The sequence below is a fragment of the Psittacula echo genome (assembly GCF_963264785.1).
Source record: "Psittacula echo genome assembly, chromosome: Z".
Lineage (NCBI taxonomy): Eukaryota > Metazoa > Chordata > Aves > Psittaciformes > Psittacidae > Psittacula > Psittacula echo.
In genome coordinates this window covers 101,738,637-101,763,435 of record NC_137742.1, presented here as the reverse complement: position 1 = coordinate 101,763,435, position 24,799 = coordinate 101,738,637, and the positions used below count along the sequence as shown (strand labels likewise).

Sequence of the window (24,799 nt, the reverse complement as noted above, 5' to 3'; positions counted from 1 at the left end):
CTAATGGATACCTATTTAAAATTGCACCATTGATGTCTATAAACAGCGCACGTATAAGCAACATCGTGTTATTTGATGGAAAGTTCTTACCTACCCATTCCTTTGACTCTGAAAACATAAGCTTGAGAATCTGACAGACAGAAGCTTTCTTCTGACAGCCTGTTTCTTGTACAGGGGAAGCAGGACTAACCAGCCAACTTTTGAGGGCTTAAAGTTTTGCTGAAAATGCAGTTGTACAGTCGTTAAGGCAATTTCTGAAACTGAATTAATTGCCTGTGGGATTCATTTTATGAACTTTATTTTCACATACATTACAAAAACCCCCCATATTTTTCATATATTATAATGCTTCTGAGTCATACTTTCCAGCTCTTAAGGGTATCTTTGCTTATCTTATGACCCTCTGTTCCCCACGGCTACACTGCTCACATAGCTTTTATTATTATCTGTTTTCTTGCTTAGAAAGCTCTAATACATTGTTCTGGAAACTTGTAAGTAGTTAGTGCTCTGGGGTTTTGTTTTAACATTTTTTCCCCCCCTTTTTTATCTCTTTACTGGTAGAGAAGGCTTGATTTCCTCTTTGATTCTTACTGCAAAAGTTGAAAGTCAAGAATTCCCTGCATTTCTGAAGGTCAGGATAGCTGGTGCTCAACTGTGATCTCACCGACATCAATCCAACCTATCTGTTTTTCTTGGTTTCACTGGCACATAACAATAGTAATGGGATGCCAAAAAGAGGCAAATACGTCTTTCTAAGACTGAATTGAGAGCAGCATGTGTACATTTACCTTTGTTCCTGAACAGTACTGGTTTAGAGGACTTTGGGCTCACAGCTGGAGAGCAAAGCGCACACTGCTTCAAGGTCTGTGCCCTCAGATTACACAATCAAATGTGTGCTGTTACCTGCACTTACTTCAGAGCAGGCAGATGCCAGCAGGCCGGGCCTGTACTTCCTGGAACTCTGAAGCAACCCCAATACCCTCAGCACCCAGAACTAAGAGCCAACAAGCTCCTAGGACCCCCAGCTTGCTGTCCTCCTATGGCCATGGGGCCAAACCTTTTCAGATGCCACCGCTATCCTTTGATGCCACCTGAACCATGTCATGGCCATGGGCTCCTCGTGGTGCCTGTCCTAGCACACACTTATCTCAGGCCTCTCCCTCTGGTGCAAGCTGTGATGTAAACAGCCATGGGCAGAGGAAAAGCAGGAGCGACAAGTGAGAAAGATACAGAGACCAATGGGTTTTACTATGAAGGCACTCGGGGAGAGAGGGGCTCTGAGCGATGAGGAAACGCGGCCGCCGTGAGGACCCCAGGTAACCAGCTCACAGTGCGCCACACTCAACATGGCGGCAACACCACCCCAGCCCCGCCACACTCTTCTCCCTTTCGATTGGCAAAGAGAGCTGGCAGTCAGTGGTATCAGCCAATCAGCGCGCCCGAAGGCGGTGCTGCGGCCTGGGCCTCCTGGAGGGTGCTCGGTGGCTGCCGAGGTGCGGGATGAGCCACCTGGGCTGGGCCCTGTGCCCGCGGCCCTTCCTTCGCGGGCCTTGGGCGGCGCTGCGGGGGCTGCGCTGCGTCTCGGTGGCGGCGGGTCTGTGCCGGTGCTCGCCAGGCACCAGCACCGCCTCCGTCGCGGGTATGGAGGAGCTGCTGAGCCGTTCCGTGCCGCCGCTGCCGCCCTACGAGACCAAGGAGAAGGCGCCGCCCCCCGCGGAGCTGCGCAGCGCGGAGTTCGTGCGGTACTACCGCGGGCTGGAGGCCGGGCCGCCCCGCGCCGAGCTCCTCACTCGCTTGGCCCGTGACTTCGGCGTGGATCATGGGCGGGTGGCGGAGTTCAGCGCCAAGGTGCTGCAGGCCCGTGAGCAGCAGAGGGAGCTGGGCGCCCTGCTGCAGGCCGAGGACCGGCTCCGCTACTACCTCAACCCCCAGTACCGGGGTCTCTTCCAGCACCTGGGCCGCCTCGAGGGTGGGCTGCGCTTCCTGGTGGAGCTGAGGGGCGACCTGGTGGAGGGGCTGGCGAGCAAGGCGGTGGATGGGCCGCATGTCAAGGTGAGGGCTGGGCTGAGGTCGGGTGGATCTGAAATGGAGCCCCGGGAAGGCTGAAGGGGATGTGATTTGGGTTCTTACTCATGGAGTATCCACATTCGGCTGGAAAGCGTCCCATGACCTTCATTCACTGTTGGGGTCTCCCTGGTGTGACAGGAGGGAAGCCTTTTCCGTAGTCCATGGCATCAGTGAGAGATGGGTTTGTTGATAGCTCAGGAAGGGAGCAGCCCATGGTGTGCAGCAATGGGATTTCCAAAGTCAAGTGGTGGTAGGAGACTGAGCTGCCTTAGGGCAGTGGAGGAAGTGCCACAACGATGCAGCATGATATGATGCAGCTGATGGGGCTGCCAAGCAGTGTCAGGTGCTTGCTGCAGGACTGATGTGTAGTGGCACGACTGCAAAGTCTGATAGAGGGCTACAAGTCACACAGTGGCCATGTAACACTAATGATGAGTAATACCAACGGGAGAAAAAAGTTGTTGCGACTTGGCTTAGTAGAATGTAGAAAACAGGTGAGGTGGATCATCAGTTTAGTTTTGGTGCCTACTGTACAAAAAAAAGGTGTGGACAGGCTAGAGAGGATCCAGAGAAGAGCCACAAAGGACTGAGGGTTCTGCCACATGTTCAGAGGCTGAGAGAGCTGGGCTTGCTCAGCCTGGAGAAAAGAAGGCTCAGGAGAGACTTTATCACCATGTTCCAGTATGTAAAGGGTGGTTGTAGTGTATTCGTTACAAGTTATTCCTGGTGAGGTCCTGGTTGGACACTAGAGGAAATTTTTTCCCAATGAGAAAAACCAGCCATTAGAATAATCTCTCCAAGGAAGTGTCAGATTTCTCACCAGAGATTTGGTTGGACAAGATGCTGGAACAATTAGTCTATGTCATGCTTTACCAAGAAAGGTGGGACCAGATGATCCTTGAGGTTCCTTCCAGCCTGGAATCCTATGATTTCATGATCCCAAGTGATTACAAGGTAGAGTGAGGTGACATGGATATGGAAGAAGGAATGATATTGGAGATGATAGTGGCAGGAGGTGGCAGGACTTCCCAGAAGACACGAAGAAAGACAGGAAGTTGGTCAGATGCATTGACCAACTTGTTTGTTGAAATTCGGATCCAAATTAAATTTGACAAGAAAGGATGTTTCTTAATATTCGTGATCATCATATAATGGAAGGAGCAACAGCGCTGGTAAGATTCCACATCCAGCTGGATCATCTTAAGTACAACCAGACTGAAGTTGCAAAATTAGCAAGATAGAAATGTGTAAAACAGCTGAGGGTACATGCATCAAATAATACCGTATGTTCAGAAACACACTAAAGCTGTTTGAAAGTAGAAAAATGGTGTCTGCAGAACTAAAGCTTCAATGAAAGTGCTGTCGTAAGCATTCTGTTACATCATTTTCTCAAAATACTTTTTTAAATATCTGGGTTCATACGATTAGGCTTAGCTCTGCATATCTGTTCTTACAGTCTTTTTTGCACTTGATCAGTTTTATTTTTCAAATGTGATATATTTTAAGAGTGAGAGCTGGTGATAAGTAGCGCATAAGCCAGGAAAGATTAAGATAGAACTAGTTTGTATTGGTTTTTGTTTGTGACCTTACTGGCTCTAAGAATATGTTCTGGATACTGTTTCTTTTCAATTTGGAGTTTCATTTAGGTCATTCTCATCTGTTTTCCACAGCAGCCAACAGCTATGTGCTATTCCTGTGTTCTTTTCTAGCATGACTGGAAAAGGTCTAATGTCTTGCTTCCAAAAGAATCGTCTTGTTCAGCCTTAAGAATCTGTTTGTTTCCATTGCAAGTAAGCATCAGAATAACCATAAGCACCCAAGGGAGCACCCATCCTACAGTCTCTGCAATGGAGCTGATTACTAGTTGGTGCAAATAACTTGCAAAGAAGTGCTATGAGGGCATGCGCATTTGATACCTTAAGCTGTAGGTGTGAGATGTTACCTGTTTACCTGAGGCTAAATATCAAGAACAGAGAAAACTATATAGGAGAATATTCAGGCTATAGATCTGAGGGTGGAGTGTGTGTGTGTATATACGGAAGAAGGAATTTGAGTAAGGAACTATTCTTGTGATACAAAATGTATTTTGGAATCCTGTAGTGAACAATTTCAAAATGGTTCTTTGCTGGTTTCCCTAACTCTAGGAAAGTGATGAAAAAAGGTATAGAAAAGCTCTGGAACTTGGGATGGATGTTACTGTGTCAGGATTTACTATTACATATGATGAATTCTTGTTTCCCTGAATTTCTTAAGGTACTATTTTAAAAAAGGAAGGTGCAAATTACCCAATCTTTGTTTCTCTGTTGATTTCACTGTCCCGGAATCATTAACAAAATAGGTGATGTACTGCAAACTGGTGCAGTATTGCCTTCAAGTATTCACATCTTCAGTTGTCTCTCATAAATCACCTCTTAAGTTGAAGTAAATGTGGAAATACAGATTTTGATTTTATGTACTGTGTGACCTGTGCTTAGCTGCAGTACACTCTGAAATGTCTCACTATTAGACTTGTGAAAGATTCTGAGCACTGAAGTCACTGAATTGTTTTAGCAATGTCCATTAAGTCTGAAGTCCTAGCGCCGTGACTGTCAGGACCCAGAGCAAGGCAAACTGGGTTGAAAAAGCTGACTTACAAGAAATTGAGAAGAACAGTGGCTACCTTACTAGAGGAATTCTGTAGATCTTGAACATAAACCCTGAAGATTGCGCTGGAAATACTTAATATGGTGGATTTTGCAAAGAGAAGAAGCATGCTGCGGATAAGGTTTAGTTTATATTTTAGTTAGTTACTACAAGGCAGACTCATCGCAAGAGCGAGACAGAAAAATTATAGGTGTTCTCAGTGACAAGTTGTTATGACATGGTAAATGTCTTTCTAGGGATGTGTGAAAGATGATGAATACTGTTGACACAAGATTCTTGATAATCAAGTGGCAAAAAATTAGTGGTAAAGTGTACTTTTGAAGCTATTCAGCCTTTTCCCCCCCCCAAAGAATCCACCAAAAATGCCCACAGGACATATGGTGAAGAGAATTTTTTCCTCATATCTGTCCCAGAGGTGGGTTTTCTTTTCTGTTAAATACATGAATCAGTTTTTACTATCGTAAGCCTCATGGATAATGTTAAGATGACTTCAGTACTAGCACATTTGAAAAGTTAAATTACAGTAAAACTGGACCTAATTCTTCTTTCATGATGCTGTTTGAATTTTTTTCATTTCTCTCTGATGTTCTTCCCATGTGTTCTGTTCCCTCCTTTTCCACTGCCTTTATAAATGAAGTGTTTATCTGATGAGCCCTTGCAATCTACAGAGGGAAATTTGCTTTCCTGAGTGTAGTTCTTCCTCTTACCGATCAGAACCCTCTCTCTCTTTCAGTTCTTCTTCTGTGCCAACATTTTCCTCTTGAGATTTTTTTATTTTTTGCTAGCTTACTGAGTTTCAGCATTTGAAATACGGACCATGTTGAAAAAATCACATTATTGTTTCAGGTAGCAAATAGTTCAGCTATTGCTTTTAAAATATATTTCATCTTTCCATATATTTTAGAAAATGTCAGAGGAAGGTTCAAGTTGCTGGCAAAAGATGATGAAAAAGATAGTACTTTTGTCATATTGATTTATAAATAAACCTTCCATAATTAAGCAGTGGTTGGTGTGTGTCTGTAATCTTGTTCTTGTATTAATCTAATAGAAAAAAAGAAACACCGTAATTGTTTTGGGTACTTTTCCCTACATAGCAGCTGCTCCTAAACACAGCAGGGACCCAAAGCTGAACTTTTCGTTTAGTTATTTTCTTTTCTTAAAGCTTTCTCACAGATTTGCACTCTGACTTGGGTATAATCAAGGAAGATGTTTTCAAATTTTAATAGAGAAATTGGCAGTGGTAGGACACGCTTTAAGGGAGAATATTTTGTGTGTAGGCTGTACATGGCTTTTTGGGAAGGGGAAATACTTGTCTTGTCTACATCCGTCCACAGAAAGATGTATTTATATCAGATATTTGTACGTCCTTGAAAGAACTGTGGTCTCATTAATGAGTATTCATCAATGAATTAGAGCATTTGTTCTCTCAGGTGAAACAGTGTCTATGTGGAGAATCTGAATATTGATGCAGTTTACTTTAAAAATGTAAGAAGCCCTTAACTAGAGAAACAAAATAAAGTTAGAAATTTTTCTATGAAAAAAGTTTGGTGTTTACCTGTCAAAAATCCTACCTAGCTGTTTCATTATTGTAAATTTGATTTAAATTCTAACATGCATAAAGATTAAACCATAACCAGAATTCTGTAACGTCTGTGTGTTTGCATCCACACTGATAATGAAATACAGAAATAAAGTTAAATGGATCTTCTTGATGCTGGAGGAAAATTACGGAGTGCATTATATGACCTACTGGGATTTTGGTTTTTCCCAAACTGACTAAAATATTTCTTATACAGTCCTTAGCTTTTACTTTGCATTTTGATAGGCCTGTTAAAACAAGGATTACCCACTGCTGTGTTGTAAATATGAAATATTTTTCTATTTCCTCTAAACATATCAACAGAGAAACAGCTTGGAGTGTTAAGTATTGGTTGATGGAGCATTTCTATTTTGTGTTTGTTCAACAGGTTACAGTGAAATAACGTATCAAGGTGATTAAGTCACTTGAAAATGCTAGTGCGCACTTTACTGATTGTCTAAATGAGCTGAAATGAGGGGGGATAAATTATATATTTTAATGTTTTTAGGAATAAGATCAAACAATATAAAACACAGAGCCAGGGAAGTTTTCAGCACTATCATTACCACTGCAGTAATTACTATTAGCAGTAAAAAAGCAGAAAAACTCCCTTTTATTTGTATCACACTATTGAATCCTGCTTTGCTGATGAGCGCATTTTTTGAGTATGTCACCAGGGATATTCTCTGTGTATATTTTGAAGTTAAAAACTTCAAACATTCCAAAGCTATGGAAAAACAGCTGTTGTGAGGCTGGTAGGATACTTCTCTTGTAGCCCTGTTGGATATCTAACCAGCAACTAACAGTGAGCTATCTGTTTGATATGCCTCGAGTGTTAGTTACTGCTGGTTCATATTATGTTGTGTTAAATATCTGCATATGAATTTTCATCGTAGGGGTGTTTTATTTTTTAGTAGTTTTAAATGGAAATTGGTAGTTCCTTCATCAGAGAGGCGGTTTTTGTTAATAAAAATAATTCAAGTTTTTTCATAACAGTTTTATTTGTTGCTCAATAAATAGGGACCTGATGTGAAAATTAAAAAGCTTCTAACTTGCTGTCTTGTAGCAAGAACACAGAATGAAAAGAAAAAGCATCATAGTTTATTATGCTAAGCTAATAGAAACTGAAGTATAGCTGGTAATTTTAAATACTACTTTGAGTGTGTATTGTTGCTCAAATTTGAAATTGGGATGCTTAATACTAAATGTGTGCTTTCTTTTTAATGAAATGTTGGATATGTAATTTTATGATTAGGCCTCTGAAATGAAAATAAGAATTTACTCAGAACTAAGTTTACAAAATAACATAAGCCAAGACCATCATTGTTGGAGTCAAGCCTTTCAGAAACTTATTATATTTTAGGATATTAAACACAACTCTAGTTTTGTTCAGATTAATTGAATTAAACACATTTTTGATAGTATAAAGTGGTTTATGTCTTTCTGCATTAAGAAGTGTTGTCAACATACACAGTTGCAGTAGGGTGAGAAGATCATTGTAGTTCCAGCTGCAACTATTCTAATTCTTCAACCTGCCTGCTGCCCTGTTATTTTATAAAGCATTATTATTTACAGCTGACAGAACTGAGGTGTAATTCCCCATCAAAAACATTCCTTTCTTTCATGATCGTTACTGGAAGCACATCTGCTCCACTTTCTTCTGTGGTTACAATTGTGTTGCTTTTATACGGCTGTATCTTGGACCTGAAGTGGCTCTGTAATGTGTTCTGCATCTTGAAAAGAAGCCCTTGGTGCAGTTGGGCATCATTACATTCTATCTTGTGGAGCATGCTTATTAAACCTGTGGGTGCTTCAAAGAAGCAAAATGAATGATTCCTGTTTTCCACTTCTGCCAGTCTCTGTGTAGTATAACTGGCTTCCTGCCAAGTCACTCGTTGCCATCTGAGCCCTGTTACTGCCAATAGACGCAGAGCCGTGTGTTCAAAGTAATGACTAGCAGGAGTGCAGCCATCAGCAGTTTTTCCTCCTAGCTGCTAGACTGCAGCTTGAAATGGCTCTCCAAAAAGCAGAAGAATGACAAGAGAGCAATAGGAACCTGTAAGTTTGACCCTAGATCTGACAACTCTAGCTTATTTTTTGTGGTTTACAGTGTGCCCTTATGAAAGAAAAGCAGACGAGCAGTCCTGGAATACCTGGAGACTTTCACTACACTGAGGGGTATTTGACTAAAAGGATTTATGGTTATTTTCTAAAAAGTTCAGAGCCATGCAAAAACAGGGATTCACAAGGGAAGCATCGTAAAGCCAGAATGAACAAAAAAATCGGAATATGTTTGTTTGGGATAGTAGACTATTAAAACCAATCTGCGTATGAGAGAGTACTTGAACTGAAAGTCAGCTTTTCTGCATAAACTGTTGCTAATGAAAGCCCTGTTGGGGTTGCAAGCCAATACTCACTGAGGGGTGCTGCCCAGGAGCTGCAAGCCCTGTGTGGTTTAGCTGTGCCAGAAAGAGCCCTCTTTTGTAGATGCTGTTACGCAGACAATTAAGGGTTCTTCACGGTACAGCTTGTTCTACCTTCTGCTTTCTCTTTAATCCATTAGACCTAGAAGCATCAGCAAAAGCAGTTTTGCCAGCATAGGTTACAGCTACTCTAAATGCAGTTGAGTGATGTATTATCAGAGCGCATCAAGTGTCAGGGTGCCCTGAGCCAACAGTAATTCTGCATTTTTCCCAATAATGTCATATTATAGTAGTTGTGTGCTTTTTTCAGGTAGTAAGACAGCACAGGTTTAACGTGTGTTTCCAGTAAGCCACTCAAGTCATCCAACTCGCTATAAATGTGCAGTAGATCTACTTACTAGGCAGGGAAGGTATAATGCATATGTCTCTCTCAACTATCCTAGTTGCAAGTTCTGATGTAGCTGTTCCTTCTTAATGTCATCTATTATGTTACTTCCTTCCCCCGCACCACCTACTGTTGTGTAGGATGGAATTAACCTTGAGATGAGAGAGCAGGAACATTTTTAATCAAGGCATTAGTGGAGTATTGTGAAGCCTGTCCATTCCTGGGGTGGATTTTGATTAGTGTGATCCCTCATTTCCCCTGAAAGAAAGACTATCTGCACTTGTTGCAGATAGTCACATATGTGTATTTTTTACAGAGGTTCTCTTTATGCAATGCCACGCATGATGTGGCTTCCACTGTTTTCCATTTACCCTATAAATGTACTTAAGGTGATTGCTTTTTCTGTAGTATTTTGGTTTCGTATTTATTTAACTTTTTTTTTTTTTTTCTACTAGCACATGCAGGTTTTGTTCAGCTTTGTAGTACAGTTTCACCAAAGACTTTGAGCACAGTTTTTTTATATAACTGAGGGCTTTACCAAGAAAGACCATCAAAAAACTAATTTACAAATCTTGGGAGAGGTGACCTCATGGATACTCGCTGTATTTGGAATAAGGCAGTTGACATTTTCACTATTTGAAGCATATGTCAATTTATGTTTCAATAAACAAGCTCTTCTATATTGGAAGATACTGCTGAAAAAGTATATAAAAAGATTTTCGTTTATGACAACTGTGCAGATGAATGGCTGTTTTCTTCTAGGTCATTCAGGTAGCAGCTGTTTCTGTGCAGAGATAGTTGCAGACAAGAGGCTGAAAAGGTATATTTCACTAAAAAACTTAGCGCAGGAATAAATGGAAAAAAGGGAAACTGAAGGAAAACTTGACTCTCCACTTCAGGCATGGAAAAGAGCCAGGATTTGTTAGGAATTTACCTTGCAAAACTCCATGGCTGTGGTCACTACCATCAACTTTAGGGGTTTTTATGGGGGGAGTTAATGTAATTCCGGGTTTGGGTGGAATGGTGTAGGTTGAAGTATCTGATCACAGTTGGCTGCAAGCATAGTCAGGGTTTGAAACTTAGTTTTTATAGTATGTTGAATTAAAGAATGAAACTGTCCTTGGAATACTACAGCAGTTACTTTGGCCAACAGGAACCTTTCTCCCTTGACACGTGCTTCTAGAGCTTTCATCTTTGTTAGGTTACAAAGTTAAAAAATTATTTTTGTTAAAAAATAAGAAATTTTTTTGCTGTTTTATGGAAGTCCTGAGACTACATCTGAGCGTTGGAAAAATGTTTTAAGTAGCAAGTGTTTTCGGGATAGATTTATACATTTTTTCTGCTGTTTGCTTAAATGTAGCAAGCTAAAGTACATTGTAGCATAATTTTTGTCTGTGTACAGCAGTGGCTTAGTAGAGGTCTGAATAGAAAGTGAGGAGGTTTAGTTCTAAAATAAATGGTTATTAAGTTAGCTTCAGGTAAGCAAGCCTATGTTTTTGATCAGGCTGTTGGCAAACTGGTGCTGGTACCACACTGTGCCCTGTATACAAAGCAAATGCAAGACAGAAAAATAAACTCTAGAGTCTCTTTAGGGGATATTCATGCTATGCTGAGTTCAAGAATACTTTCTAAACTCAAAGAATTTTAGACAGAAAAATCCTTAATAATGTAGGCAGCGGGGAATGAGTAGGGAATATAAAATTCATTATTGCTATTAATGTTCCTGAAAGTGTTTCATATTACCTTTGGCTTTAATTCTGTATCATACTCTTCCATATCATTGTGATTTTTGAGTTCTGTAGTCTGCTGCTGGTTTTGCTTTTCTTGCTCAAAAATTTTCATACTTCCAGAGAACAATTCTTTAAAGCCAATGGGTTTATCTTCATCCTGTTGAAAGGTGCTCATTTTCTAATTTATGTCCTGAGTGGCACGTACAACTCCTGTGATGAGTTCTACAAGCCATGCTGAGGTCCAGACTGAAGCATTTTTGTAGTTTACTGGCGTGTAAATGTGTTTGTATGTGTTCCAGTCACCTCCAAGTGAGTGACATCTGGAGTGACTCCAGATGTGTTACGTGTCTTGGAGAGCTGTCAAACGGAGAAAGGGCCATGTGTTAATCATGTGCAGACTAAGTAAATAGCTATTTTTCTAAAGAGAATATCTTTCTCCTAAAGAGCAATGGGAAAAAATCTTTACTAAAGTAGAGATATTAGTATTAAATTAATAAGGCAGTACTAATAATCTTCCTAAGGCATTAACTGCTGGATACGCAGAAGAGATTCAGATGTAGAAAATTATAGTGAAATTCAAGACCTTATGTTTATCAAATTTCCCCTGTTTTTCACAGTATCTAAATCTGAGCACCTGTGCAGCCTTATTGTCAAGACTGCTCAAATACTTATTGTCTGCTTTTCATCCACATTGTTTGACATTATCTTCCATTTTGCTATCTACAGTTTACTATAGACAGTGTCTTTAATATTTTCATTGTCATTTCAGTCCAGTGTGAGGAAAGCTGAACTATTAGGTGGTTAATATTCTCAAACAGATGTTAATATTCTCAACTAGGTGTGTTAGTTTCCTTGAACTTCCCAGTGTTGTAATTTGAAATAAAAGGTTATCTTTACTAGCATCTCGATGTTCTACAAAGCTTCTTTAGCAGATAAGTTCATCTTGACCGCACGCAAAGAGTTGTGGTCAATGGTTCCATGTCCGGCTGGAGACCAGTAACGAGTGGTGTCCCTCAGGGATCGGTGTTGGGAGCGGTCTTGTTCAACATCTTTGTCGGTGACATGGACAGTGGGATTGAATGCGCCCTCAGCAAGTTTGCCGATGACACCAAGCTGTGTGATTCGGTTGATACGCTGGAGGGCAGGGATGCCATCCAGAGGGACCTTGACACGCTTGTGAGGTGGGCTGATGCCAACCTGATGAAGTTTAACCATGCCAAGTGCAAGGTCCTACACCTGGGACAGTGCAACCGCAGGCACAGCTACAGGTTGGGCAGAGAAGAGATTGAGAGCAGCCCTGCAGAGAAGGACTTGGGGGTGTTGGTCGATGAGAAAATGAACATGAGCCGGCTTCAGTGTGCGCTTGCAGCCCAGAAAGCAACCGTATCCTGGGCTGCATCAAGAGGAGCGTGACCAGCAGGTCGAAGGAGGTGATCCTGCCCCTCTACTCTGCTCTTGTGAGACCTCACTTGGAGCATTGTGTGCAGTTCTGGTGTCCTCAACATGAGAAGGACATGGAACTGTTGGAACAAGTCCAGAGGAGGCCACGAGGATGATCAGGGGACTGGAGCACCTCCGGTATGAAGATAGGCTGAGAAAGTTGGGGCTGTTCAGCCTGGAGAAGAGAAGGCTGCGTGGAGACCTCAGAGCAGCCTTCCAGTATTTGAAGGGGGCCTACAAGGATGCTGGGGATGGACTCTTCATCAGGGACTGTAGTGACAGGACAAGGGGTAATGGGTTCAAACTTCAACAGGGGAAGTTTAGATTGGATCTAAGGAAGAAATTCTTTACTGTGAGGGTGGTGAGGCACTGGAATGGGTTGCCCAGGGAAGCTGTGAATGCTCCATCCCTGGTGGTGTTCAAGGCCAGGTTGGATGAGGCCTTGGGTGACATGGTTTAGTGTGAGGTGTCCCTGCCCATGGCAGGGGGGTTGGCACTAGATGACCTTAAGGTCCTTTCTAACCCTAACTGTTCTATGATTCTATTCTGTTTGCAGGAAATGAATGGAGTTCTAAAGAACATGCTTTCAGAGTGGTTCTCAACAGGATTCCTGAACTTGGAAAGGGTTACTTGGCAATCACCTTGTGAAGTACTGCAGAAAATTAGTGAGTAAGTGCTAAAAGTTGCAAATGCTCAATGAAGAGGTTATTAAATGCTTGTGACTGCACAGATTCACTATTTTCAAGATACTGAAAGGCAAAGTATAAATGAGAAATAGTTGCATTTTATGTACTAGAGAGCACACTGTTTAAAACCAAATTAAGGAAACAGGGAAGGGGATCATTTATATCATAATTTGATCCTTCAGCTCACATACTGCCCTTGTACTCTGCTGTCTTTTCTTCCAACCTCTCAGCTACTTTTCCCACTTCCCCTTGCAATTGTATTCAAATTCATACAAGGGTTTAGTCATCTCAGTCAAATATGCTATAGTGAATAGAAAGTGGAAATAAAAGCTCAGATATGTGATAAGCATATCCCGAAGAAAACTAGTGGGAGTGGGTGTGCAGTGTGCCTTTACCATCTGCTTTGTCACAGTTTGCTGATGAATTTAACTTTTTTCACTTATGCCTTGATTCTCCTTTTTTTGATTGGAGAATTTTGTCACTGACATCAGTGGGAAAAGTACTGAGCTTGTAGGGCTGGCAGCTGATCCCTATTTCTAAATGAAAAAAAATACATAATTTTACTTTGTTTTTATTTTCTCATTGAGTTCTGAAGCTGTGCATCCTGTTAGAAACTGGGTTGATATGAAGCGTCGAGTTGGGTCATATAGAAGATGCTACTTTTTTTCTCACTGTGCAATCCCAGGAGAGCCACTGATAGTCTTGCATGTTGCACTGACCAGTGATATCTCCAGCAGCATCCAGGTACAGTCACTGATGCATTTAGTAGGCAGGAAAGTGCTCTAATTGCAATGTACTTCTTTTAAAGTCCGTAATTCCTTATGATTTAGGAATATTTGGGTTTGATTGAGTTTTTTTAAGAGATGAAAGAGTTGACATTTAAAAATTACAGGATTATTCTGTCTATTTCCTGTATGATGTAAGTTGACATTTTGGGGGTTTGCTCAAGGGCAAGAATAATAAGATATATGTAAGAAAAGAGAGCAAATGAGATTAAAACTTCAAAGCAGTAGTGATTACTTCTCAAAGTTTTAAACCACATTACAATTAATTCCTGCACTTGCTAATGGATAAGCAGCTCTTCTTTATACTTTTTTATTAGATTTTTGTTGTTTCTCACAGAGAATAATGAATAAACAGTGGAGAAAAGTGTTAACAGGTTTGCAAGTTAAAAAGAAAGGCCCTCTTCTCCATAATGATGGCAATAACTAGTACTAACCTTTTTTTTCATTCTCATTTTCCCAGGCCATAGTGAAAGAGGTGCCACCTTTAGAAACAGAAGATGCAGACAAAATTACAACAGCAATTTTCTACTCAATCAGTTTGACTCAGCAGGGACTGCAAGGTGTGGAACTTGGGACTTACCTCATCAAGCGAGTTGTAAAAGAGCTGCAGGTACGTGTGGCAGGGTGTACTTAATGTGCTGTTTGGCCAACCTGCTGTCCTCACATTGGTGTTTTAGTTTTGATTTTGTATCATTGCTCAAGGCAAAGAACTGCTACGTCTTCCTTAACGCTTGCAGCTTCTTACCAGGTCAGCCTTTGAAGATGTGTAAAGAATGGTTGGAAGAACATCTTCTGCTATTGGTGAATGTCTACCACGTGTTGATACTTTTGCATAGGTGGTATGTACTGTGTGAATTACTTGTGTTTGCCCAGTCATATGCATAGATTGACAAAAAGTCAAATTTAGTACATTTCTATTGAAGGTAGCTTTCATATAGCTGTATTTTGCAATGCAGCGTATTATAAGGTTCACTACTGTCTCTCAGTTGAGTGAGTGGAGCCTGCAACCAGGCTTCCTTCCAGGCCCTGATCAATATCATCTTTCAATGTACCTGGCTGTTCCTTTTTCAAAATCTTACAACCACTCCAGTGGGTACAAGAGAAGTACTTCCTGTGCATTAATTAGTTTTATTGTTTGTTATATTGAGTTGCCCCTGGTTATATATACAGTTTTCATGCTTACCTTGAATATGTCTATTTAAAAACAAAACAACCAACCTAACAAAAAAAACCCCAAAAAACAACACACCAAAAAAAAAGGACAGAGGTTTCTTTGCCTGGGCATTTCATGCAATATAGCAGAGAAGATGTCTGCAACGTTTGAAAGTCACAGGAATAAGATACTTTATGCAAGTCAGTTCTGTGAATTTATGTAGTATCATTGCATGCTATGGGATTATTGTTAATAGATTAAGGAATTCTTGTAGAAGCTTCTTGCAAGGAACTGGAGAAAAGAATGAAAATTAATTTACATGTGGAGTGGTGTGAAAGAGACTATCACATTTCTGTGTTGAGTACTTTGTTTAATGGTCTTTACTACTTAAATTATTGACAAAGCTACCACTTAAAAATAATGATCACTACTTGTGTTTAAGTTCATTCTTCCAACAACTGGAATAGTAATGGTGTTTGGAAAATTGTCTGTGATTTAGAACTTCAGTTCTACTTACAAAAATAGCTTAAAATTGGATGCACCAAATTGCTACAGCTACAAAATGATTGCTTAGGCAACTACTGAATCATAGCTGGCTGCCCTGAATATAGTATTTTCTTACTATTTTATTTTATTTTGTCTTGTTTTATATAGATATTTTGGCTAAATTTTGTTGCTTTTTGCTTTCAAAATGGCTTTAAGATTAACTGTCTAAAGTGCAGTCATCCAAATATAATTAGGCCATGTCATCTGTCTGATCTTGACTGAAGAGAAAATGGAACAAATTCATGCTGTTCTCTGCTTTCATATCTGAAAAGTAATTCCTGGATAATTGAGTTACTTTCATAAAATAACTCTATTGACAACATATTTGTCCATCACTAATTACTTAAAACACTGGAAAAGTTGTAAGTTTGAAAGGAAAATAGAGTTCTAAAATTTGATGTGGCCAACAGAAGTATGTGTTTCTTATTTACACTTAGGACAAAGTTTCTACATGTCAGTGTTGTAAAGTCCAGCCCTTTTTCTGTGTTCATCAAATACATGATTAATAGGAAACATTTTGGCTGGGATGCCTTTAAATACATTCTAATCATAAAATTATTGCCTCAAGCTTAAGTAATATATTTGATACTGAAAGCTAAGTGCTTTCCATTCAGTGCCAAAGATGGAGGTCTTCCTCCCCACTGAAATGTGATACAGTGCTTTAAGGTGTTATGAAAAATGTGCTGTTATTAGTAAGATTTTATATGGCAAATTGGATGTGTACTTAGTTGACTATAAATTTGTATTAAAACTTGAACTGCCTTTTAATACTAATTCAATATCTATTAAAGGTACAACAACCTCTACACCTTTCTTTTTCTTGATGGATAAACCTTGTTGGTGTACCACTCTGGGGTTGAAAAAATGCATGAAGGATAATCCAGTTGTGTTTATGATGGATGTGGTTCTCTAAGTTTTTCTTCCACTCTTTGATGTTGTTAATACTTTTTTACCGTTCTCTTCTCGCTTTCTTCCCAGTCCTTCATGTTTTCTTCCTCATCATTCTAAAATACTGTTCTTGAATTCATTGTTTTGAATTCTGCAAAAGCCATCTCTCAGTACGTATTTTACGTCTGTGAAGTGACCCTAAATCATCACGCTGTTGTTATCAGAATGATCTGATACACTTCCGTAATGCCTCATCATTCAGCTTTTGTTGTAAATATTGTCACTCCCATCTAAGCAGACTTCACCTTCAAGTAGAAAGAAGCCCTGTGTATTTCAGCTTCAAAATACTTACTCTGAAATTTCCACTAAGTTAGATTGTTCAGGCCGGAGGCAGGGCATATGATGAGTAATACTATTGGCAGCCTATGTTACCTTTCTCCCAAAATTCTGGAAGTCCTACTTCAGTGCATTAATTGCACACATGTATTTTTCTCTCTGGTCTGCTGTAAGTAAAGGACTTTCCAAGGTTGTCTGTGCTCAGGTTGGACGTAATTCTTCAGAGCAGCATTTTAGTCACTTACTTTAAAAGGGACAAATGGTATAGCAGTAGTGCTGAGTTGACTTGATGGCAGCAGCTGAAACAATATAGCCTCAGCAAAAAACTCCTGGGTCAGAAATCACATCTCATTAAGCAAGCTTCTAGCAGACTCTGTAAAAATAGACAGTTGAGGTCTCTGATAGGAAAAGGATATTTTACCTAACCTTTGCATGGCTTTGCAATAAACAAATCTTTTTTTAAAAGTGCTGCTAAATCACCAAGTAATCCAGGTTACATAAATTGAGACTCTTTTAATTTAACTGATAATAAAATGCTTTGGGAAGAGGAGACTGTTTTGAAGGCATCAAGAATTTTGCTTTTCATTTTATCTGAATCATTGATGATTAATACGCTTTTATAACTTGTCTTCTGTTTGAGTTAACTTTTGTGAATGTCTGCTTGATCTGCAGAATGTTATTTCATTTGTATTTTCCCAAGGCACTGCAAACTGTTTAAACTTTTTTTATCCTCTACTAAAAATCCTTTATTTGACTTTGCCTTAACTTAACCTGCTGGGACACTTCAACTTGTAACCTCAAAACTGAATTCTCAGCTGTCATTCTTCATAAGAAAAACTCCAAATTGGACCTGTCATGAATGTATTATTAGATCAGAAGAAGACATGCACTGTTATACATATGCTAGTAGCCACTGTTTTTTTTCCACCATTGAAGCCTTTACTTGTCGAGGTTTTTAAAAACTATATGGAAACATTGATCTAGTAGGTATCTACACTATGAAGTTATGTCTATAAATTCAGTTTTACCGGATTCCTTAAAATCTCATTCATGGACAATTAAGATAGAGCTTTATTTTTTAGAAATCATAGGATCCCAGACCTGGTTTGGGTTGGAAGGGACCTTAAAGGTCGTTCACTTCCAACCCCCTGCCACAGGCAGGGACACCTTCCCCTAGACCAGGTTGCTCCAGTCCAACCTGGCCTTGAACAGGGATGGGACACAACCTTCTTGCTAATTTGCCTGAGCTGATCACTGCTGAACATGAATGTGTGTAGCATGGCACTTCTCATCTTCAGAGAATGACAAGTACAGATTCTCTCATGAAAATATTTCTTGCAAATGGGTTTTTATTAGGACTGTTAGGAAAACTGCAGTGGTAGAGACTGGCAAAGATTACAACCCTCAGTGTTGAGCACTGTTAGTTTGAGGCACCGCATAGAACTTAATGGCCCCTGCTTTTGAGTCTTTCACTAGTCTAAGCAGATGGAGGACGTATGAACTTGAGTCACAGAAATGGGTCCTCAGTTTCGTCTCTTTATATGTGCACTGTTAGCAGTTTGAATCCTTAATCTCCTCCTAGACATTTTTGGCAAGTACAGTAATATAATTATGTGAAGGGAAGGGGTATAATGGATATCAGAATAGGACCTTGTGTCGCGTACAAAGGGCATCTTGGAGAAACTGAGCTGCTGTAACTAGGAGTTTTTTCTTTCTTTGGTAGTTGCTTAACAAAAGTTTGCTACACAAATAATACAGAAGGTTTTTATAAACAAGCTTCCATTATTTTCTGAGCATATCCTATTTACGTTAGTTTGGGTAAGCAGTAGGATGAATTCATGAGTCCATTGTGTAGTCTTATGGTTATACTAATGTATATAAAGCAGGGAGCAGACAACTGAAATAATCTCTTGTAGTCCTTAATTTAAGCTTGTTTTGGTCTCAGGAAGGAATTGGATTTTGAAACTATTTCAGACAACTAGCAAGAAAACAAACAAACCCCAAATTGGACACTGTGAAACAAGCAGGCAGATGCTTTTTTAGCGAGCTGATAGGTGCTGGTGAATACGTAGACAGATTTCTCACTGGACAGACATTTAATTCAGAATGTGTTTATAGCCACTCTAAATGGTCTCTAGCTCTGCAGAAGGTACATCATAGCAATTTAGTCTGCAGATGACAGACACAGATAACTGTGGTGAAGCCTTTGAGAAAACTGCTTAGAATTTTATAGCCTGTGGCATTTGGGGGAGAAAACTGATAGCTATTGTGTGACTCAATAGAAATGCTTAACAATTGGTGGCAGATTCTAGCTTTCTGGTTGGGCTGTTGATAATTGCTACCTTAATTTAATCTAGGTGACCTGGGGAGATCATAATTTCCAAAACACACTTTGCTTTCATTGATGAAAAATGTGACCTTGGACTACAGCTTTCAGAGTGCAAGACAGCTTCAGATAAGATATGGATAATAGGAGAAATCTGCACTCTCCTGTAATGAAAAAACCCCAAATAAATAAAAGACAACCAAACCCAGAAATCCAGCCCAAAACAAAATGAGCAGCTGTATCTTAATGGTGTGTGGGTTTCTGACAGGAAAATAAACATTAATGGATCTCCACCAATAGTCTTAGAAACTAGCACATCAATTTACCAGCAGCATAAATGTGCACACTCCCCTGAATCTATTTATTTTTCTACAAGAAATAGCTGCTCAGATAAGCTCCTACACTAGAGCATTTATCAGATAAGTAGTAATCTGTACTGTAGCTTCAAAATGGGATCGCTTTCCCATATCTTATCTGTCCTGAGAAGTAAAAATTATGCACAATTTTACATTGTGTATATTGGTAGAGTAGGAGCAACTAACTTCCTGTTAAATATTTTGTGTTGGTCTTGGTAGAGCAGGTCACTCCTGACAGTGAATGATACACAAAGAGCAGTCAACATCACAAGGAAGCAAAATGTCGGTTCCTTAAGTAGGAACTTAGCAGTGGTTGTTATTAATCCCCAAATATGGGAAAAAAATCTTTCATTCTCTCTTTTATCCTTGGGGATGGTGCATAGGTACCCTCTGGGTTTTGCAGTGGGGAGATGAGATTGACATTGCTACTCTGTGGAAGCTTAGCTCCTGTGTGAAATGCTCAGTAGCAAAACAGTATTTTCAGACCCTGTGCTTTCTTAGCAGTGATGTTGCAGGAGACTTCCGGACTCGACTTTGTGGTAACCAGCCTTGTCTTTTGGCCCAGTCAGTTTTCCCTTTTACCTGAAAGAACAGTTTTTGCTTCTCAAATTTCAGCATTACCTCCTTCTTTCCTCTCAGGTTTTAACCACAAACATCTGTGAAGAATTCTTGAAAGAGAATAAGAGAATAAGCAATATGTTCTTAAAGGCACTAGCTTTTCTAGAACAAGTAATATAGTTGGGAAAACTTGAAGGAAATATGATCCCATCTTCAGGTCAAAAAGAAACACGTCCTGAATTCCTTCAATCCCTACCCAGAGGAAAATAGTCTTTAACAACCTTTTTCTCTTCTTTTTTTCTTTTCTTCTTTTTCACCCCAGCTGCACAATAATAACATCTATACTCCCTCTGGAGCACATCTAGGATTTCTCATTGATAGATGATTAATTTAAAAACTTTTACCAATGTATTCCTATCTCTTGTGTTCTCTGTGTTATGGACTAAAAAGGAACTTTAAAGCACAACAGGAGTGAAGACACAAAGAATGAAACCCATTTTGAAATCCAGTCTTTTTTGGAGAGAGCTTGTTGGTTCCTAAGAAAGATGATGTGGAAAGGGTACTTCTCATTATAGATTACGGGTCTTTGTGTACTTTAAGGTTCATTTGTAGGTCTGTCACATCCTAGACAGTTGCTGAATTTGTCACCCATCATTATTGTGTAGACAAGCAGGAAGGTGCTTCGTCAATGAATCTTCAGGAGGGCATTATGGCCCTCCCTTCTGGTCAGAAATTTATATAACTGCAGTGAGAGCAGACATGCCAAAGGTCAGATTACTTAACAGCAGACTGTCTCAGCAGCAAAGCTGTGGCCATGTGCAGTAGGGTCCCCACTGGTCAGCTTTTAGTGTGCTGATGGAAAAACAAAGGTAGCAAGTGATGCTGCTTGTTTCCATCTTAACAAAACTGAAAACTTATCAGGCTTTTTCTCTAGGAACATTCAGCTTTTTCTCCAGGAACAAGTATCTTGAAGTATTTTTCCAGTCGCCTTTAAAAATTCCCTTTTGTGACATCTTTCTCCCTCCGCTTTCTCCAGGAGATCTGTTGTTTTGTGCTCAAAGTGTTGTTCTGTAATAGGAGCTAGCATTGAATCAAGGAAACTGTAGCTGACAAGGGGTCATCTGAGCATGACTCTTCTCTGCCATACTAATTAAGATCCTGCTGCTTTAAAGAAAAGTATATTCCAGATGTGATGATTAGATAGACTTCTTGATTGAGAAACACTACAGGAAGGGGATGAAAGGTGATGAAAGGAAGATTTAGTGGGTGCAATTGATTCTGTGTTCAAATTATGTAAAGTTATTTTGAATTAATTTGTGGATAGATGATCTTTATATCCATGGGGAAGTATTGAGTGTGGAGTTGGGGAAGGAAAGATTTTTTAAATCTGTAGGGTTGGTTTGTTCTGTTCTCATTTTTGTTCTCATTTGTGCCCTTTTACTGCCCCCAAATATATATTTTTAATTACTGCAGCCATTGCTCTCTTTTCAAAGTGAGAGGGGAACTGAACTGTCTAATCCAAGAAACATTCTTTTAATTAAAACATATTTTCTACATCCATGGCTTTTGTAGCCATGGTCTGCAGTAAGGGCACAACCCTAATAAACTTTTGTTTTATAGATGCTGTATTCTTTAAAATTGAACAGAGAGGTGCTAAGATACCAGCAGAACCTGCCCTCCACAGACACTGCTTTCTGTAGATTTACAAGTGACACTTTTATGAAGTGCATATGCAATCTTGCTACAGACTTATCCTTCAGAATTTACTCTTAAAAATAAAATATCATAATGTCCTTTAGTGAAAAAGTCACAGGAGATGAGCTTTGGTAGTATTGTACTCTAATCATGGTAGCAATAGCAGCTGAGACTATGACCCAGTCAGGATGTCCTGGGTGCTGTGTTTACAGAAATGGTGGTTTTGTTCAATAACACGCAGAAATGATTTGTTTTATAAAATTATTTGTTTTTTCCTTTATTCAGTTCCCTAAGGAGATGATGGAGACTGTGTTTCTTTGTAACTTGTTCTGTCTTTCTTGTTCCTGGGTGGTCTCAAAAAGAAGAAGAAGAGCTCTTTGGCTTGCATATCTGTGTGATAGTTAAAGAACTTCAGCTAAGGGGGGCAAGTGAGGTTAGCCACTTCATAAGATTATAAGTCACAAAACTGCAGAGGTGGTAGATTTGAGCTGGCTGGTATTTTGTAATGCTGGAAGCCAGCAGGACAGCATTAAGCTATTTGGGAAGTTCTGTGTGGGAAGGAAAAAGGTGTTGTAAATAACTGGCTGAATGTTATTTCAGTTATTAAAGGTATTTAGAAATGGTGCGTGGCTCCAGCCTGTGCTCTCGGCTTCTGCATCCTCATGGTACAGCATGCAGATGGCAATGTGGTGTGGGGCACAGCGGTGCCTAAGGATGCAGCCTCACAGGTGCAATTGCAACAACCCAGCAGCGTGTGTTCCATTAACATTTGCTAGTGTGAGGTAGCATCTGAGTGATGATGACTTTTTAATGGTTATTTCTGTAACACTCAAAGTAGAAAAAAATGCATTTTGTAATTGTTTAAAGACAATTTTCTGTTGACATTAAGATACTTCCGTAATGTTGATAAATGTCTTGGTTCTTACCACTTCTACCTATATGAACAGTAATTAAAACAACACTGATTGTTTCAGTTCAGCTCCATCTTCCCTCTGTTTCTTGTCCCTGTTTTCCTTCAGCAAGGTTGACTGATGTACTTTTTGTTAATTCCGAGTGACAGTGAGTTTAGCAACCTTCCCTATTCTTCCCATTAGTGTGTTCCAAAACTAACACATTACGTGTTTTGCTTTATGTGATCACATAGTTAACAGTTTTTACTCATAAATTTAGTAGGAGTAGTGAAGTTTTATTTTGTTAAACAAGTATTAAACTGTGAATTTTGCCTTTTTTTTTTTTTTTTTTTTTTTTACTGCAAGTATGTATTTCTAACCTTGTGATTTTATCAGTGTAGTTTGGGTATACCGTAAAAAGTAGCTGGTATGTGTATAAAAAGCCCCTCTTTCGAATCGTCAGGACATACTTCCTTCCATTAAAATCTACAAGTCATTTCTTTCCTGATTTTACAATAGACTGAAACAATAAAATGCTTTTCATTTAAAAAAGATAGTTACATATAAAAATGATATTTCATGAGGTTTTTACATACAATATTTGAAAGGTTTTGAAAACTTGTATGTTTATTATTAAAATTTTTTATGCCTCCAAATAACTTCTTTATAGCATGTGATTGCATTTGTTGATTTTTACCTGTGAAATCCTGCATCAGAACATAACATTGGTAAGTACTGCAGAAGTACTTTTAAATAGATGATGTGTGTGGAATATAGTTCAGTCAGGGTTAAAATCTCCTTTGTTCTCCAAGTGCTTTCTAGGCACTAACCTGTTACGGGCAGGTGATCTTTTATTTTGTGTTTGTCTGTGTGTATCATTTAATTCTCAGAATCCCCAGTGATCACTTGACATCAAGTAAAAAGGCATCAGCTGTTCTTTCACTCAAAACTTCCCATTGTCAATCATGACAAAACTGATGTTTTTTTCTTTTTTTCCTCTCTCCTGTTGTCTGCAGAAAGAACTTCCTCAGATAAAAGCTTTTTCTACTCTTTCACCTATACCAGGATTCACAAAATGGCTTGTTGGTCTCCTCTCCTCGCAAGCAAAGGAACTGGAAAGAAACGGACTGTTTACAGAATCAGAATGGCAAGAAATCTCTGAGATCACAGGAGACGCTACTACTGAAACACTGAAGAAGATCTTAAATAACAATGAGTGGGTGAGATCAGAGAAATTAGTTCAAGTGCTCCATTCACCATTTATGAGACTCTGTGCCTGGTACTTGTATGGAGAGAAGCACCGTGGCTATGCCCTTAATCCAGTAGCAAATTTTCATCTTCAGAATGGTTCTGTGATGTGGCGGATAAACTGGATGGCGGACACAAGCCCTCGAGGCATTGCTGCTTCTTGTGGCATGATGGTAAACTACAGGTACTTCTTAGAAGATACAGCCAGCAATAGTGCGGCATACCTGGGCAGTAAACAAATTAAAGCCTCAGAGCAGGTACTTTCCTTGGTGTCTCAATTCCAGCAAAACAGCAAGCTTTAGTTAAATGTTATGAAAACCAAGAACAAGTGTTCGTCACCTATAAAGACTTGTAATAATTTACTCAGCACAGTGCAATGAGAAGTCACCTAGGTTCCCAGTCGTCTTGCTTACTTTGCCATATATTCAAAACCTGATTGACTGTGATTGAGCCACTGCAAGTTCTAGATATCTGTTATGTGCGAATATGTATGTATGAGGTATGTATTAAAGGGCGAGTAAAATTCTCTCAGTCAGTTACAGCTCAGTGGTAACTTGGATACAAAATACTTGAGCTGTATCATTAGTCTTGATAATAAACCTGTATAAACTGTATCTTTGAAAGGAGCTGCACTTTTTTGGCATAATAGTGGTATAGATTGTTCAGTGCCAAAGTACCTGGAAAGAAGTACAAAATGAAGGTAATTTTTTTCTCAAATATATTAGCAAAACACTAATATACAATTTTATTTCAATAATATCTGTCTTTTTCACCCTCAAAAACTCTCATGTAAAACCTCTTGGTATTTTTCAAACCCACTAAAAATCTCACTGGATCCTTGCTTTGCTGGAAAATCTCGGTCTCTCAGTGCAGCAGGTATGTAGTACTATATTTGCATTTTTGTCTGCTAAAGTATAATGAGCAAGAAGGAAATGTTCAAATAGAAATAAGAGAGACTGATACTTTGGGATCAGTTGAGAGGTGTCCAAATATGTATATTATACTTTGGCTCTGTAAATGTTTTAATTTGGTAAAGAGATCTTTTAATAAAGAGGTAGCTGTGAC

The 24,799-nt window shown here is 39.4% G+C and overlaps 1 protein-coding gene across 1 annotated transcript; it reads left to right on the top strand.

Annotated features, from left to right (window-relative positions):
- Nucleotides 1-1,473: 1,473 nt before the first annotated feature.
- On the top strand, nt 1,474-24,797 carry MLYCD (malonyl-CoA decarboxylase). Its single transcript, XM_080636777.1, has 5 exons — nt 1,474-2,052; nt 12,824-12,936; nt 13,541-13,697; nt 14,199-14,348; nt 23,503-24,797. Exons 1-5 carry the CDS (start codon nt 1,501-1,503, stop codon nt 24,034-24,036), a joined length of 1,506 nt encoding a protein of 501 aa, XP_080492903.1. The 5' UTR covers nt 1,474-1,500; the 3' UTR covers nt 24,037-24,797.
- Nucleotides 24,798-24,799: the final 2 nt, after the last annotated feature.